Below are 18,470 nucleotides of genomic sequence, written 5' to 3' on the forward strand. Positions count from 1 at the left end.
GGCCATCCTGCCAGTCTTGAAGAGTACATTTTTGACTTCCTACATTCTTTGTAATGTCTTTAAGCTGAAATCCAGTTTAAAACTTAAGAAAAATTCCAACTGTATGTCCTTCAGACCCTATCTCAGTGTTGCTCTCCACTGTATATGTAGCATGCATAGCTTGGAACCACTGCTAAAATTCTGTTGTCTGAAGACCGCTTGTCACCTGAAAGAGCATTATTCTAATGCTAACAATTTGTGTGTCTCTTTCCTGTTGTATTTAAAGAAGTATATTTTCTTCGCTTCAGCTTCTTAACTTCATTCACTTTTTTTGTGTCTGCAATAGCATGCCTTCGCTGCGCAAAGGTCTTTGTATTATGCATTGCATAAAAGGTATCATGCAAAATCCCTATGAGGATTATACAGGATGTATTTATAGTGTACCCCTCTGTAATGGCAAAGATACATGGGAGTATGCAAATAAATATGGTCATGTGGATTTGCACCTTAAAGGGGTAATTACACATCTTAAGGGGTCTGTTTACCCATCCCCTAAGGTAGGATCAGCTATGTCTGTCCAGTCTCCAGTGGTGGAAATTCTGCTGCTCATGTGGACAACGTTCACTTTCTGCACAGCTGTCAGATCTCACCTGGCCTTGCTCTAGTTGAAGCCCATTCGTCTTGTCCTGTCCCATCAGTAGCAGATACAGAAAACAGTTTATTCTCTACCAGTTCGCAGATACCTTTCAGAACAGCACTCTTCATTCTCCTCTCCTCTAGTCTAAATACAAATTACTTTGACTTTTCCTGCAGTTTATACTGTCTTGACCTCTGATAATGTTTCTTTCTTTCTTCTGGATTTTCCACAATTTTTACATATTTTGCTTGAAGCTGAAATGAATTGTATGTGGCTCTGCAAATGAGGTGCTGCCAATGACAAATGGATTGGAAGGATGGTTTCATATTCATTAATTGATTTGTGCTAGATAAAAAGTAGTTGCAGCTAAAAGTCTACCTTTACTTTTTTTCCATTTAATCTAACAATTTTGAATGTCTAAAGCTTATGCTTTTATATAAATTTTTGTTGCCTACTTAAATATGTGTCAAATAACTAGTTATTTTTGAGGCAAGTATGATAACTGGAATATCTTGCAGAACCCCAGAATATGCATATGGACCCCAGTTCAGCAAGATACTGGAGCACAAACCCACTTTATGCACATAAATTATTGCCACTTAAGTTTTCAAGGGAATTCAGAAGCAAAATCTCCCACATTATTGTTACAAGAGATGCAGTGGCTCTAAGGTGATTGTATTGTGATGTGTGTGGATCTATAATGGTCTGTTACATATGCTATAGCTTAGATTCATTGCTGAACAAGAAGGAGGTTTCTGCTTGCTAATTTATTTATTTATTGCCATTGTATCTTGGCAGGAATTGGTCAATGTACTAAAACTTTTAGTTCGGAGTGTTTTGATAACGTTTAAATTGTAAACTACTGAAAACAAGAATAGAGAAGGGAACAAGCATTATGCAATTTAAATCATTATTTTGCTTTAATGAAAAGTGAAAATAGCCTCAGCTGATTAAAACAGATGCCGCTGGGAATATTTACATCCAGACTTTGTCTGTTATTTCCATGAAACAGATGCAGAACCAACAGAAGTTCCGGAACCTCCACCATATGAGAAGAAAATGCAGTTTCTTGAGGATGAATTGTTTAGACTTACACGATCAGTGCTTGAACTTCAGTCCTCCGTGGCAGGTGTGAATGAAAACCTGAAGCTGACTGTCCAAGAAGATGCTAGTAAGATGCTGGTCACTTGGCTGAACAACCTTTATGACCGCCCAGAGCCTGATAGTGCGGTTGGTGGTGAAACAGACACTATTCATCTGCCTGGACTCCTCAGCAATAAAGATCAAAAAGACCCTTTTATTGATTTTGAAATGGAAGATATAAAATCTGAGCTAGCTGAGGTCAAAGAAGCCTTGAAGATGAGGAATGACAAGCTGGAGGAACTGAATGGAAAAGTAAAAGGCTATGAAGGACAATTAAAACAACTGCAGGAGGCAGCACAAGGACCTACCATAACAATGCCCAGTGACAACATATATCGAGAGTATATAGACTCAAAATTTGAGTCCCTCAGACAGGAATTACTGGAAGGATTTGAAAAGAAAATGGCAGATTTGAAGAACTCCTGTGAATATAAACTACAGGATATCCAGCAGCAATGTGATGACAATGAAAATAACTGTTTAGGAATAATTGATGTTATAAGAGGAAAAGAGAATGACTTGAGAAAAGAAATAAATACTCTACGAACGCAGATTCCATCAAACAAGTCCAGTTGTTGCAAGGAGGGTGAGAGAAATTACTTTGACCAACAGATAAAAGATTTAGATAAGAAGATTGACAGAGTTGTGGAAGCACACAGAATCTTGAACGTCAGAATAGATAATGAAATCAGTCGATTGTCAACTCCAGATCTAGAAGACATGTTTGGTGAGAGGTTGGAGGAGCTAGATGCGAGGATGAATGTTACAGAGCGAAATGCTGAAGAACACTGCTTTTACGTTGAGGAAACTCTCCGCAGTGCTATAGCTGCTGAGGTAGATGAATTGAGAGACTTGTTTGACCAAAAGCTGCGGGCACTGGAAGATAGGCTAGGTGGCACGATTTTAGAAATTGCTAATACCACAGACCCAGATGGAATGTATATTAATCCTGTGCCCATCTTGCCCAGTGACACAGGATTTGCAAATGAGCAATTTATAGCGGAGATGAATTCACTGAAGAACAAACTACTGTCACTTGAACACCTCTGTGGGCAGAAATGTCAGTCTGCACCACAAGGTACCGAGGATCTTCAGAAAGAGCTAGAAAATTGTAACAACAAATATAATCACTTGCTTTTGAAAACAGAGAATAACTCTGTTCTCCTGCAGTCTCTAAATAGCTCTCTTAATGAGGGACTTGGCTTACTTAAGGGTAACCAACGCGACATCCAGAAAATCCAGAGAGATGTACGTGTATTCCGGTATAGTCTAAATGTCATGGATAAAGATATGAAAAATCTTCAAGATGGTTTGACTAGCTGCAAGGAGCAGCTTCTGGGTGTCAATTCTACCTGTAGAAAAACACAACGAGGTGTCTTCCGAAAAATTGATCAAATGCAGAGGACATTTGCAAATCAAACTGCTCATCCCAGTGATAATTGCTGTGGTGAAGTGAAAGAGAGACTAGAACAACTGAATGACCATATCCTGAATGATCTTAGCAAGTGCAAGGAAAAGACCCAAGGTATGCAGGAGGGTGTTTCAGATGTTGAGAACAGAGTCTCGCGTGTTGAAAAAGTTTGCAGCAAGCTGGACTCTGTCTCAGGTAGCTTGCAGAAGATAAAAGAAGGTCTGAATAAGCACGTGAGCAGCTTATGGAACTGTGTCCGTGAAATGAATGGAACTATAGCATCTCATTCCACTGATATTTCTGGCCTTAAAAATTCTGTCCAACAGTTTTATAGTCAGGTCTCCAAAATCACCACGGACATTGAAGGCATGCTGAAATCTCACTCTGACACAAGTAAGTGTTGGGTTTTTTTAACGCTTTTTTTGTTTGTTTTTCAAGTGGCTTTCTTTTCTGAATAATTTATAAAGGAACTAAACAAATAAGGAAAAATTTAATATTACGCAATTTCTAGTTTGTTTTTACAGTGACTCTGATTTTGGCTCCTTGCTCTAGAACGCCACAGAGGACTTTCAGTGCTTATAAAAGTATTCTCAAAAAAAAAAAAAAAAAAGAAAAGTCATATGCTTTCATGTTTACTGTGAGCCAGAATAAAGAGAGTGGGAAAACTAATATTTTTTGATAGTGAGTTTAAAGTAATAATTGTCTGTGGGTATTACTCCAGTTAATTTGATCTTTTTCGTTGTTTTGTTTTTTTGTGTGAGAATATTCTTGATTCCGCGGGGGAAATTGAAAAGCAAATGGAGAAAACAAAAGTCAAAGGAATTAAAATTTATGATAAGAAAGATTCCCTGTAAGTTTTGTTCTTAGCGTGAGTTAATGATTATAATTCAGCACCAACTCTTTGATTTAGGACTTTGGCAAACAAGCTCTGGCATGTCTTGGTGTGGCAATAGAAGACTTCTGCTTCATAGCTCTCCCAGAAGTTTGCATTCCCACAACGTAGTTGGCAAGTTGGAAATAGGTGCACACCCCAGCTGGCAGTATTTTCACACTTCTGTTAGTACTCCAACATGTTAGCTCAAATCTACCTCCACAGGTGTTTTAAAGTTTGCAGTAGAGTGGCTGAGAAGCAGAAGCATATTCCCTTTGGCTCAAAATGCTGTGAAATGGTAGCCTCAACATGTTGATGAACCTTGCCATGAAGGTGTTGAGACCTTGCCAAATGCCACTCAATTCCTTCTGCAGCTCTTGGTCCAAATTTCAGCAATGGGTTGTTTTTCTGAGACAATCAAAGTTTACAGAAGGCAGCTGAGTTTCTGTTTCTGTTAGCACGATGCAAAAACATAGGAATTGGAGACTGTTTTGAAACTGCACTCTTTGGTTGGTTGATGCTTCTGGTTTTAATTCTGTGCATGTATGAGAGAAGTAAGTTTCTGTGACTGGCCTTAAATCAGAAGAAGAGGTGCTGTGGGAAGAGCCTGCGGGCTGTTGCAGCTGATAGTGGTTGGGGGAGATCAGATGCAGGACCGTGAGCACTCTTGCTTGAATGGGCAAGTTGTGCTTCATTGAAAGGTCTGAAAGTAATTTCCTTAGGGAAGAATATCCTTCTCACTCTGAGGCAGAGACTTGAAAGTCTGTGATAAATATGTTTCTTTTGAGTGTTCAATTGTTTAAAACCAACTGTGTTGCAGTACTTGACACAAAAATCCTTCCAAGGTGAGCAGCTCTTGTGTGAAGTTACAAAAAATACGTTTCTCTTCCTTTAAAGAAAGAAGTGAAGGGGAATGGAGGGGGTCCGTAATTCTCAGATAATTCTTTTGGTGAAATCTTGACTTAAATTCAACAGAGTTAGAACCTTCACTCCTAGATCTTGCAGAAGCAGTCCCAGTCGCCATGAAAATGCAGTATGGATATATCTCTGTAACCCTATTTCTCATCCATCTTGCCCAAAATAAATTTGCACCAGGGACCAACACTGGTGAAGGGTCCAAGGTACACACTGTAATCTTTCTTCTGCTGTTTAAAGCAGGTGTTCAAGCAGCCTTATGGGTTGCATTTATCAGCCCCTATTACAATGTTGTAAAACATTAAAAACCCTCAGCGTGCCTGGGTTTCCAGAAAATAATGCCATGTCAGGGCAGAGCTCTCCATCCACCATTGGGTGTTAAGAGCCTGCGGAAGGACGCTGCCGCCGGATCTGGGGCGCGGGCACCCTGATCATCCCTCGCTTCTGCGGGGTGTCTCTGGCCTCTGAAGGGTTCATGAAGCACATGCTTCAGACCCCAAATGTTTCCAATTACAGTAAGAGGGTCTGGCACAGCAGTCCAAGTAAGTTTTGATGGCTGGAGTTGCAGAAAGATTTTGGCAACAGAGCCTTTTTTGGAAGTTGTTTGGGAACCCTGTTACATGAGTTGGGGTATGGCTTTAACTATTTTTACATCCATGATCTGCAGCATCGTCTCCGATACCGACGTTATTTGAAAGGAAGGTTATCAGCCCTGGCCGTAGATCAGCGTAGAATTTCTTATGCACTGTTTGCCAGTGTATTGTAGCATTCAAATGATGTCATTTGACTTTGTACAGGCTGAAACAGAAACAAATTGTTGCTAATAACAGTTGTTGAGGGCAGTGTGGCAAGGATACGTTGCAAGAAATACCATATAAAACCTTATCAAGCAGTGTAAGCCCAATGCACTGTGAACCTGAGCAAAGTCAAATGATGCTGATCTTAGGAATATGTCTGTGTTTTCTTTCAAATTTTTTATTAAGGGGCTTCAAGTGCCTCAGTCCAAACTAATAAGCCAGGTTAGTGAATGATTGTACGTCAGGTACGGACCTTAGAGGCCAGAAATGTATTTGATCTGTCATAATTTCTGGTGAAGGTCGTGCAGCATCCTGCCGTGTGGCAGGCGGTGGTAGCGGCAGGCGGTGGTCCGCTCTAAGCGTGTAACGGACCATGCTCTGTGTGCTCACCAAGGTAGTCTAATCCAGCAGCTCTTTGTCCACGTTACATGGTGACTGCCCCCATCTCCAGGTCTCATGGGGTCAGTTGTTCTCATGGCACTCTGCCTCTCTGCGGGTACGTTTGCTCTTCAAATGGCAGGAAACTGAAAGCCATGTTCAAGTTAGTGGTCTCTTTTAACTTGCTGCCTACTCATCCAGATTCATGAAGTTTTCCAGGAATCACAAGTGTGGTCTTGCAGCCAGATACCGTGCTGGGAGTGCAGTTTGCTTTGGTTACGGTTATTTGACCTGAACTGCAATTCCTCTGGTAATTGTCTCTGTAGCAGGATTTTGAAAGCAACAGGAAAATGTGGTCTGCTGAAGTTAAGGTGTAAGAAACTGAATGTATGCTCTGTGTTGCAGCATCGATAAAGAGAAACATAAAATCTTAGTGTTGTAGTGCAAATAGTCATATAGTCGATTCCGCTAGGCTCCCTGTGAGCTTGTGCAAAATGGTACTTTGTAGCTTAATTGACAAATCCCTTTGGTATCTATAAGAAAATGCAAGTCAGGTCTTTTTGGCTTCTTGTGAGTGCAGTCACAGATCCCTTTACTGGCTAGTTTGTTTTATGCACTTTGTGTGTTTTGGGGGCTGAGGAGAGCATTGTCGGGGCAGAACAATACTAGAAACAGATGCACCCTGAAGATCCACCCACGTCATGCATCCAGGTCGCTGCTCGTCTTCCTTCCCAGCAAATCATTCCTCCTTCAGAGAAGTAAATTGCAGGTTAAAGCTCCCTGGCTGAACAAACGGAATAAAATAAGATATTTTTAAGAGGGGAAGGGGAACAAAAGCATTCTTATTTTCAACCAAGGAGGGTTCTGTTTCAGTTGTGGGTGGGCATCTGAGAGCAGAAGCTCTTGTGTGACATGGTAACCGAGTTGTCACTTACACCAGTGATGACAACGGGCAAGGATGCCACTGCTGAGGACAGTGTTACTGTTCTCAGCTGTGTAATGATCTCAGCTCTGCTCTTTGCCTTCCCGGGTGGATGGGAAGATGATGGCGGTAGATACCTGTTTTGTCCACTGCTCAGCAAAGCTTAAGCAGGTCCAGCTAGGTTCACCCCAGCCTTTTCTGGGGGTTCATTTTCTCGTTGCCTTGCGAATTGAAAGCATGTGTTGTGGAATTTGGTGTAAGGATAGCATGGCTCCAGTGTGATCATGTTTATCTAGGGATTTATTTGTACTTTGTCTTGCTATGATGCATCTCAGTAGAAGAGGCCAAAAAGGTTAACAAAGATGTCAGGCCAGATCCCGCTCAACCCACACGTATCTCATTACTGGCACTTTAAGTTAAGCACTATGCAGGTAATTTTGGATTTAGCTTTATGGAGATGCAGTTGCACAATTCTGAATATTGCAGTATCGATATTGCATGCAAGGAAGCAGTTTGCACAGGATACGGAATTTGGGCTGTTGATTGTTATTTGAAGGTTTAGAAGATCAAGCAGAGAAACGTATTCATTTTCCCTGTGTCAGTCCAAGTTGTTGTCTTAATAAATCTTAGCTTAATTGACTGGAGAAATTAGAAGTATGTGCATCCCAAGGTAAGTATTTTGTCAGTTTCTGTTTTGAATGAGGTTAATCTGAAAATCTTAGCTGAAGGTCTGAATCTATGGCACTGTGGACAGAAGATGTCTCACTGAGTTAGCAACTCTGCTAAACAATTCACTTCGATACTTCAAGCCTTTTTTTGAAATTTTTAAAAGATTTTTTTTAATCCTGGTATTTTTATGAAGATAATTTTAATCTGTATAAAGTGAACATTTCATTCCTTAGGCCTCTGCCTTGTGGACAGAGTTACCGAGTGAGCGTCAGTCCAGCTTTGTGGTGCATTGCTTGTATAAGTTTCAATTCTCGTGACAGTTAAAGTCAGCCAGCAAAACTGAGGAAGATTTTTTTTTTCCCTAGCAGGCGTATCTAGCAAATGAATGCAGGTGACTTCGGACAGCCTCTCAGTACTCTGGAAGGCTTATGCGGACTTTTTATGAGACTGAAAACGAGAAATGAGATTCACAGGGATAAAGTGCAGGTGTTGAGTAGTCATGAAACAGCATGTGGGTTGCCAGCGACACTGTCTGGGCCCCAGCCATGTGTCACGGACAATCCCTGCATGACTTGGTTGTAAGGTCTCCCCCAAAGGCACAACATAAGGCCCTCCTGGGGGTCCCCAGCCATGCAGCAGAGCCGGGGGAAGCCTCACACCACGTCTCCTTGTATAGCCACTCGGTTTAGCCCTGGCCACTGATGAATTTACCCAGGCTGACTTTGGACTGTGATGAATTGAAGTGCTTCGTTCTGGCCACTGAGACCTCAGTCTCCACAGTGGACCATGGCAAGTATCTCTGGTGTGACGAGTTGCATCAAATAAATTTGCAAGGGGATGTTTGTCCGTTGCCCCAAAAACTCACTTCCAAACCTGCACCTAAAGCCATGCTTTAGTCTCAAAGTGCAACCAAAATAACCAATGCTAATGTTTAATTTAGAATGAAATTCTGATTATTCTGTGTAAAAGCTGTCATTGCAGCTGATGAAATCGACAGGTTTGTAAATTCCTGTTCTTAATGTAGATGTAATTCAACTTCATTCTTGGGAGGACATTGCATCTTTAAATGTCATCTAGGACTTAATTTTTATGAGTAAGCTGTAAAGGACCTAGAACTGGACCAGATACACAAATGTAACCATGTCAGCGCTGTTCAATCCTGATGTCGTATGTGTTGGCTGCCCTACTGGAAAAGTCTCTCTTCTCTTGAAACAGTAAGGACTTTCCTGGTAGATTATGTCCTACGGCTCTGCCTTCGTTGTCAGAAAATATTAGTAATGGGAGCACTTGGAATTTTGAGTTCCTTGCTCTTCAAAGTAGGGGGAAAACATCTGTAAGTCAGTGTGAATTTACTCAATTTTTTTTGGTGTGGATACTTTTCTTTACGGTAGTGCTACAGGGCCAGCCTTGTGCTGGGTGTTGTGTGAGCACAGAGTCAGAAGCAGGAGCAATGGGTGGGAGTGGTTCAGGAGAACTGAAGTGAAGGTCGAGAGAGAGCACGCAGTGGAGATGAAGGCAGTGGTGGGAATAGATGTGATACACAGCCCTCTTGATGTGGAAAGTCAAAACTGGGCTAGCGGGTGAATGTTCTTGGGTTATTTGATTGCTGCTTGTCCTGTCTCCAGGCTGCCTTCATTCATTTCCCTGTGTCCCAGGCTGGGAGAGAGAGGAATCTGGAGTACTGCAAGAGTGGAATGGAGTTTTGCCAGTGCAGTCTTGGGTCTGAGGGGAAAGGTGGCCTCAAACTGAGTCCTGTTTTATTTTAATGTGTTTTTTTTACAAAAATATGCAATTTTATGTGCTATTTTAGGCAAATAATTCTGTGTCTTTCCTCTTCTTTCATCATTTCAAAGGGCGATCAGAAGTACCGCGGCAGCCATTGCCACCAAGACCACCCCTGCAGCCCCAGCCTGGCATATCCCTGCTGCCATCAAGGCCGAGGATACAGCCCCCACGACAGAGGACGCCCGTCCAGCCACCGCAGCTGAGACCTCCTCCGCGCCCGGCACTGCCAGGGTCAGGAGTTGTGCCATTTCTGCCTGGAACAACCGGGATCATCGTGGAGACTGGAGAGGCAGGGCCTCCTGGCACTGTTTTAATGTCAGGAAGAGGGCGGCTTAGAAGCGTGGATGGTCAGGCTGGTCAAAGTACCATACCCATTGCTGAAGGGTATGCTGGAGCACCAGGTGAGACAACCAAACTGATAGCGAATCATTCCTGTGTAAGTGCAGTGGACATGCCAGGTCTTGCTAGAAGGGTGAGAGTGGTGACGCTGAGATCTGTTGTGCTTTACCAGCCGCCTTTCAGCCTTTGGTGGACGCCGGTTATAGCCGTTGCTGTTGGGAATGGGGTGACGGCAGAGATGGTTTGTGAACGGGCTTCTGCAGCCTCCAGTTGGCTGCAGAAGAAAGGGACACGCGTTCAGTGCCAGTTTTGTTGCCTTTGCCAGGGCTGCACAACACAGGAGGTCAACAGGGCTGATGTAGAATCCTTGGTAACTACAGCAGTCTTTTCCACTAGGGAAACTTAAATTAATTTTTTTTTCTTGCCATAGCGCTTGCAGTGGATTTAGTACATTATAGTAAGAATTTGGTTTTCTTTGCCACCACCACCCCAGGTCATGGCAAAGATATTATCAATTATTTAGCGATAATTGAGAATTTCATAGGAGATGCTATTTGGTAGCTGTTTTGGTAGGTTGCTGTTCAGTAACAAAGGATGCTTTTTAGAAGACTGCAGTGATATTTTGTCATAATGTATTCCATTATGTACTGGGTTACACATACTACTTTTCCTTTGTAGGATATCCAACATTATTTCCTCCTACCACGGACTCGCAAGGTAAGGCAGTTGTTTCCTGGAAATTCTCTACACAGGTACTTAATGTTTATTTCAGTCCCTGGAAAGTCACAGTTGGGAGAACGAAGTGTTGATTTTTAGTATTTAAGTTTGAGGAAAATCTGACCTATTTTTGCTATACCTAAGCATTAAAACATAATCTGCATCCTTTGAAAATATGGGGGGTTTTTTAGGTTTTGAAAAATAATTCAGTTTGGGTTATTGTTACTTAATTCAGTGGGTTTTTTTAAATACAGAGGGTTTCTATTTCCTAGCAAATGTCAATACTGACCTTTTTTTCATTTAAATGAGAAAATATATATTTCTTTCTGATGATTTTAATATTTCTTTAATAAGATACGAATAAGGCCAAGACTAAGATCTGTAAGTGTTGTTAGTGTCTGACTTAGTGCATGAGTTGGTCCTCCTCATGGGAGAGTTTCTGGCTTTGTTAGAATCATGAGGGCTTATGTTCCTGACTTCAGTGAAAGCAGGAATGCTGCAACTGACAATCACAGTTTAAAAAAGATTCAAAATGCAGTTTTATTGGGTTGGGTGTTTATTTTCTATAATTGTTAATATCACAGTTCATTTATGGATTTATGGTATAAATCTTGTGTGGGATAAGTTGGCCTTAATAAGTAAGTTGACTGGGTGCTGCCTGCCCTACAACCTCATACTCAAGATATTATCAAACCGTGGGGAATGATATCCTGGATCAAAGTGAATATTCCCACACTCTCTTCAAAAAGAATGATTTCATCTAAGTTTGTTTGAGGAAATATGAGAAACAGATTAAAATAAAACATTAGGGCTTTATGGCATCCAAAATCCTACCCTGGGGACTTAGTTTGATGGCCCTAACAAAATCGCAGATACATGTCCTGAAGGACACGGTCTGGGGACTGACAAAAAGAGTTGTAAAGAGTTCACACTGTAATTCTGATATTTATACTTCCTAATTAAAAATCTATCATAGCCTTAAAGCAGTCTTTTTGCATTTGAGGAGTTTGGTGGTAAGAACAAGCAGCAATAGATGAGGCTTCTGGAAGAGGATAAGAAGTAAAAACATGTTTGTTTGTCTTGATGCCAGCATAGATGTCTAGATTTCTGTGATAAATGGATCTCCTGGGGGTTTTCTTCCACTTTGTATGATCTATTGCCGTTTATAGACAGCAGTATTTTAATAAGTTTGTGCTAAAACCGTGTGAAATGGTAGGTGGATGTTAAAAGTGTTGAAAAGGCAGGGAGTGGCAGGCAGGGCGCCTGGTTGCTGCTTGGTGGAACATGTTGCAAGAAACGTTATCACCCGGGGATCCAGAGGGAGGTGGGCTTGACCGAGGAGTTCCTTCTCCTGATCTGTGCCCCTGAAGACCTGTCTTAAGTATAAGATATACCTACTGATCTGTCCTGTAACTTCTTGCACACCCCAGCGGCAGGTACAGTCACAGAAAAGAGAAAGGTCAAAGGATGGTGCACATGGCTATTAGACTTCTGTGGAGTTAGAGCATTTACATCCACTGCCCCGTATCATCCGTGACTGCTTATAAACAGCAAAGAAAGAGCATTCTGGGGCAGAATTCAGCAGTTAACAATGTTGCGGAAATTAACAGCTGGGAAGGGAAGATTTTTGCCTTATTGGAGGAGGAACTTAGTGCTTAAATAAGGCATCAAGGAATCCTTCACATCTAATTTGTACAGGACCGCAGTTCACGATGTCTTTGCCCATCTTCATCCAGTACATTTTGTGGTGCTGAAACTCAAATCTGAAAGAAGATCAGACTCTGTTGTACTGTAATTCCTAAAATAAGAAGCTTGTACTATTAAATTGGCCGTCTGAGTACTCCCTTTCATTTCTGTTTCTGAATAGCTTCTGTTGTATAAAAGCACTGCTCAGGAAGAAGTTGAGGGCTCCAACTCTGTCCTCTGGGATTAAACTAGCCCACTTCAGTGCTTTTCTTGAATACTGAGGCACAATTTGCATACTTTCAATACCAAAGTATTTCTTGAGTTTTCCAAATTCATCAGCTATCTGTTTGCATTTATCTCACAATATAACATTGTAGATAAAGATCTTCAAGGACTTACAAGTATTGAGAGAGTATAAGGTACAATATTACATATTAGGTCTATTTTCACAGGCAAGGAATTTATGACAAAGGTGAGTTTAAGTGTCAGGACCTAAGCACATCCACCTAATACCTTTCAATACAGAAAGAGTTGAACTAATTGTTACTTAAAGAAACATCAGCAGCAAATGTTGCTGAAGCATGGCAATTTTACAGTTACGAGAATTTTTGTTTGCTGGAGCAAAGAAGCTGGCAGAGGCAGAAGTAATGAATTGGCTGATGAACGGGTCTGGGAACCGATAAGAAAATGCTTGTTAAGATCCCAGGTCACACAGCGAGGCAAGGACAGAGCCAAGAAGAAGATTTGGATGTTCTGACCAGCATACAGAAAGTCACAGTGAAAAAAATTGACTTGAAAGCATAAATTGCCTTCCCCACCCACCCACTTCATGCAGTCTGCGGTGTTGCTTGTGTGGACCCTGCAGGTCCAATGGAGGGTGGTTGCTCCTCTCTGAAAGAAACTCCTTGTACAGCGTAATAAAGAAAACAGCTGAGCTAGTGAGCCCTACTGCTGTGTGAACCCTGCTGTGTATATCTGCGCAGATAAAGGGCTAATTTTGGTTTGGGCTTTTTAATTCTTTTTACTTGTCTAATATTCAACCACCTTTACTTTCTCCATGTGACTCCAGGCAGCAAGCTTATAGGACACATTTCAAATATACAGGCATGTAGTTATTGTCATGTAAGATTTATGTTGTTGTAGTTGGTCCTTGATTTGAAGAAAGAGTTTACTGAATACATGAATTACCCTGCCATGCTTGTGACGGGTTCTGCTGCACGTTTAGCTCTTTCTTTTTGATCATTGTGCGGGGAGCAGTATTCTCATTAGTACACATCAGTGGTCTAGCACAGGGGAAAGTGTGTTTGCTGACTTGGAGGTAAAGAACATGTGCTCACCCGCAGTGGCACCAGTGGTTGTGTTTTGCTGCTGTTTGCACGAAAGAAGAGCACAATTCACAGAAGCAAGCTGTAGGATGGGGTAGGAGGTGGATGTTTGTGTAAGGAGCGGTGGGTAAGTGCTAGGGCAAACCTTCTCTTGCTGTGATGTGAAAGGTGAGAGTTGTAAGAGCAGAAGGAGCTGTTGCTAACAGATTCAGGAGAGAAGTAGCTGCGTCTCCATAACACACCAAGTGAGTTATCATCCACATCAGAAACACAGTGACTTAGCAGAGCAGAGCTAATGGGCCCGGCTCTGTTGAGCACTGGCTCATGGAAATTGGTGTGGCACTGTGCTGCGCTGCATGGCCATCCCATAAGCAGAGGGAATGTTGCTGAAAATGGGATGTGCTAGGGTCAAACTGAAGAGTTTAAAAAAAAAACCCCAAGATGCAGAAGTGCTAAATTGCTGATATTTTTACTCCGTTTGCTGTAACTGAAATTATGCACTTTGACCTCATGTAGATTTAGGAGCATTGGCCAAGCAGAGGAAATCTGACGTGTCCTCCCTACTCCTGCCATATGCAAAGGAGTAATAAATGCATATTGACAAATCACATACTTAGAGTCTCTATTCTGTGTAGATTCTTGAGTCCTCATTCGCCTTGCTAAGCAATTGTGAGCAGCACCATCGCACTGTTACTTTTTTTCATCTTTCATCTGGATAGAAAATGCTTGTGCTGTGCACTGTTTTGTGTTGCTTTATTTTTTTCCTTCTTCTTTTTCTCCTTCTGGCCCTTGAGCTCTGTGGAAGGCATGAACTGTGCTGGGAAGTCAAGAGAGGTGGAGAAACAGCAGTGCAACTGGGCAGATGGGTGGAGGTAGATGTAACCTAACAAAGGCCACCCATGTATCTTCTGTGGTCTTTTGACTCCCCAGAATGCATTACACTAGTTTATATTGCCCTGAACATGCATAACTGCTCCTTCTTACATATATATATACACCTGGTGAAACCTTCTTGAATATATCTATAAAGGCAAAGAGTTTTTTCCTCCCCCCAGAAGTTGTAAAACTGTGGTTGAATCTTGTGAAACTTTTTGTCTGCCTAGCAGTTTCTTCATCAGAGCTGTGCATGTGGTTCCCAGCTTTTAAATGCTTTAAAAACTTTCTTCCTGATTTTTATAATTCCACAACACTAACTGCTTAAGTGAAAGCAGTTTCCAAGCCTGGACCTTGCATAGAGAAGCTGAACTTTGATCTTTGCATGAAGAAAAGTGTTTGCAAGTGGGGACATTTGGGGCTGTTTAGTCTGGAGGAGAGAAGGCTGAGGGGGGACCTTACCAATGTCTATAAATATCTGAAGGGTGGCTGTCAGGAGGATGGAGCCAGTCTCTTTTCAGTAGTGCCCAGTGACAGGACGAGGGGCAGTGGGCACAAAGCGCAGCACAGGAAGTTCCACCTCAACATGAGGAAAAGCTTCTTTACTGTGAGGGTGACGGAGCACTGGAACAGGCTGCCCAGAGAGGTTGTGGAGTCTCCTTCTCTGGAGACCTTCAAAACCTGACTGGATGCGTTCCTGTGCAACCTGCCCTAGGTGATCCTGCCTTGGCAGGGGGGTTGGACCAGATGATCTTCAGAGGTCCCTTCCAACCCCTACCATTCTGTGATTCTGTGACATGTAAGAGAAGGTGGTTGACCTCTCTGTAAGGTTCTGCAAAAGCACTGCTGAGAGCTTTTGGTAGGACTTGTGAAACCTTCAAACAGGCGCAGTTCCAGCTGGAAGCAGGGAGGAGGGTAAGAGAACATAGACACGTTATGTCTTTACTGCACCTCCTTGTATTGCCCACTGAACTGATCTACAGGATATTTAGATGGATTTAAGATCACTCCTTCGGACAAACACAGATGGTGTGCTAAATTAAGCTGCAGCTCTGAAGCAATTTCAGCCATAAACTCTAATGACTATTCTAGCAATTAGCGTAGGAAAATCTTGAAGGAAGCCATGGAGAGCCAGGGCAGGAGTCGCTCCCTTATTCAGGTGACACCAACCCGAACAGAACTGCAGCTACTACAAAGGGAGAGGACAGCGTTCTGGGCAGGCAGCAAATAGTTTGTGCCGTCTGTACAGTATGACCGTAGGGGAGAGAAACCTTTCTGAGCGAGCCAACGAAAAGTTTGTTGAGGTGCATTTTCAGTTGATTTGAGTCTCAGGGTAAGCTGAGAATACAAAGAGGTTTTCTCAAAGTAGTGCGGTGTTAAGGTGGTGGAGCTTTACAGAAGCTGCTTAAGTAAGTAGACTTCCTGCAGTTAATTTTGGCCCTTTCAGATAGCCTCATCTTAGCTTACAGGAGCACCTGCAGGTGCACTGGCAGGTAAAAGTAATGAAAAAGGGCTTCTGTCTGTCTTCTGAGTGTGAGACAAAATACTGAATAAGGAGATTTCCAAAGATACGTGAGGCAGCTGGTTACTAGCCCTTGAGGGAAATCAAGGTAGTTATTTGCCATTTCTGAAGTTGCAGGCTTATATTCCCCTTGCCTTCCCCTCTCACCCTCCCATGCCAAGTTATTCAGAAAAAATAAAGGATAGCAGAGCACTTGTATATCCACATTTTAGATGAAGTTTTGTCACTTTTTAACTTTGATTTTTTAAGTGATATAATCTGAATTGAACATTGGTTGCTGATGGGCATCTCAGCTTGAGAGGAAGAGAAAACCAGACATTTATTCTAAGGCAGGCAGAAGAAGGAGCAGGGGTGGATCAGCATGGAGAAGACATGGATCCTAACCTGAACAGGGTAGAACAGAAAGAGCAGCTGAGGACAACTTTAAATGTATTTCTGGTTTACCTAGTTGCCTGAACAAAGCAACAAGAGTTGACTACTTCTAGCAGTGTCTCCTGCTGTAGGGGAAATGTTTAGAGGGGAGGGAACTAAAATGGGACTAATAAGTGGTCGATCACTAAACACTTGCCACTAAGTCTGTTAAAAATTTGTCATAATCATCCAATTGTTTTTCATCCAACACCAGTCTAAGAGCAGTGTTTAGTTAGTAAGCAGATAGCTGCCATAAAATACCTAAGTATCTTTGATCTGCTGAGAAAAGAGGAAAAAATTGTGAATAGTCCCCCAAAAGAGAAGTGCCAGAGGCAGAGAAATGCCCCAGTGATGGTTCTCTTTGCTTTAATAGCGAAGTGTTATTTCTGATACCTATTTTCACTACCCTTCAGCAGAGAAGGTAAGAGATCTAAGCTGTACGCAGCTCCTCAGCATGACTAGGAACGCTGGCACGAGCTATACACCTTTAGCACTCCCTTTGCTGTTGTGATAGTGACGGAGGGTGGAGATGTCCAAGGGCAGCTTCAATCCTGAAGAAGGTCTGTGGCAGAAGCATTGTTGAATTGAGAGGTGGCAGATTTTCCACTGCTAGCATTTACAAGCCATGTATTCTTTTCCTTAGAAGGAATTAAAAAAAAAAAAAAAGGAGGGGGGGGAGACTGTAGCCAAAGGGGAAATTTTATGGTGCTCAGTAAATTTTATGGTGAGACACCTGGGACCTGGGCCAGCAATACGTATTCTGCTAATTCTGGCATCCCTCAAGTGACAGGGTTAGTCCAAGTGGAGCGTGTGCAGGAGCAGAGACACCGGCACAGGGAGAGGCTGTGTTGTCATCCTGATGTGACTGACTCATGTTGTTACCCATTTTAGGACCTGCTGCTGCCGCCGCCTCTCTGGTGTCGTTTTCTGCTGGGCTCACACAGAAGCCTTTCTCCAGTGACGTCGGCGTGGTTCACTTTAACAAAGTGCTTGTGAATGACGGGGACTATTATAACCCCAATACAGGTAACAGCCAAAGAACGGACCCACAGAGGTGCCTGATGGGCAGTGGGGTGGGTTGCCAGTGTTCGATGCTATCGCAGGCCTTGCTGGCGCATTGAACAGAAACTGTAAGTCCATCTAAACCAGACACACCAGGGTAAAAGCTTCCTCTGGACGTGGACAGGTACACGCTTTGCCACTGCTGGTTTTCCGCAACTGCCCAGTGATACTGAGGCCCAGCTCAGCACCACCTCGGCTCTGGTTGTGCTCCTCAGCCCACCTGAGGCCAGCTGAGCCCAGGTCGCAGGGGTGAGGTTTCTTGCTAACCCAGCTGGGTGGCCCGGGGGAGGCCGTGCGTGCTGCCTCCCCGGTAGCGGTAACTGCGAGCTGCCTCCTTCTCGAGCAGAGGGTCACATCACTTGAGGGTGTTAGGTGTGCCTTAACCTACTGAGTACTTGCACAGCATGTTGGTGCCTCTCGCCTCTTCACCCAGCTCTGAGTCATGGCAGCTGCTTAGGCCAGCAGGTTTCTGAAGATGGACGAGACTCGCTTATGTCCCGAAGGACTGGTGGGCTCTAACGCAAAGGCAGCAACCCTTTGCCTTCATGACTGCTGCTGGTCAGCTTCCCAGGCTGACCTTGCCACGGTTACCTGTTACGTAGTGGCTTTAAGTTTGTCACCCTGCTTAGAGCGATCAGGTCTCTCTGTTTTGAGGAACTCTGAAAAGCTCGGTCTGTCTCCCTTCCACAGGCATTTTCACTTCGCCGTATGAAGGGCGCTACCTGATCACCGCTGTGCTGGCCCCGGAGAGGGACGAGTACGTAGAAGCAGTGCTGTCCGTCTCCAACGCAAGCGTGGCTCAGCTCCACACCGCTGGGTACAGAAGAGAACTGCTGGAGTATCACAAACCCTACTCAGGGAAACAGACCTGTGGTGGTCCTGGGACGTTCCACCTTGTTCTTCACCTCAAAGCAGGAGATGAAGTAAACGTCGTCGTAACAGGAGGCAAACTGGCCTACACAGACTCTGACGAAATGTACTCCACGTTTAGTGGAGTTCTCCTTTATCCTTCCATTTCTCATGTTTAG

General features: G+C 43.1%; 1 protein-coding gene across 1 annotated transcript in view; it reads left to right on the forward strand.

Annotated features, from left to right (window-relative positions):
• Nucleotides 1–18,470, forward strand: part of EMILIN2 (elastin microfibril interfacer 2) — a gene marked incomplete at both ends in the record, with an annotated part of 35,123 nt that extends 16,653 nt beyond the window's left edge. Inside the window, 5 exons of the mRNA XM_081996833.1 lie at nt 1,629–3,563; nt 9,576–9,908; nt 10,525–10,563; nt 17,272–17,406; nt 18,133–18,470. Of these exons, the coding sequence (XP_081852959.1) occupies nt 1,629–3,563; nt 9,576–9,908; nt 10,525–10,563; nt 17,272–17,406; nt 18,133–18,470 (2,780 nt within the window). The remainder of the gene's footprint in view (nt 1–1,628; nt 3,564–9,575; nt 9,909–10,524; nt 10,564–17,271; nt 17,407–18,132) is intronic.

Source organism: Phaethon aethereus (genome assembly GCF_964289735.1).
Source record: "Phaethon aethereus genome assembly, chromosome: 2".
Taxonomy (NCBI): Eukaryota; Metazoa; Chordata; class Aves; order Phaethontiformes; family Phaethontidae; genus Phaethon; species Phaethon aethereus.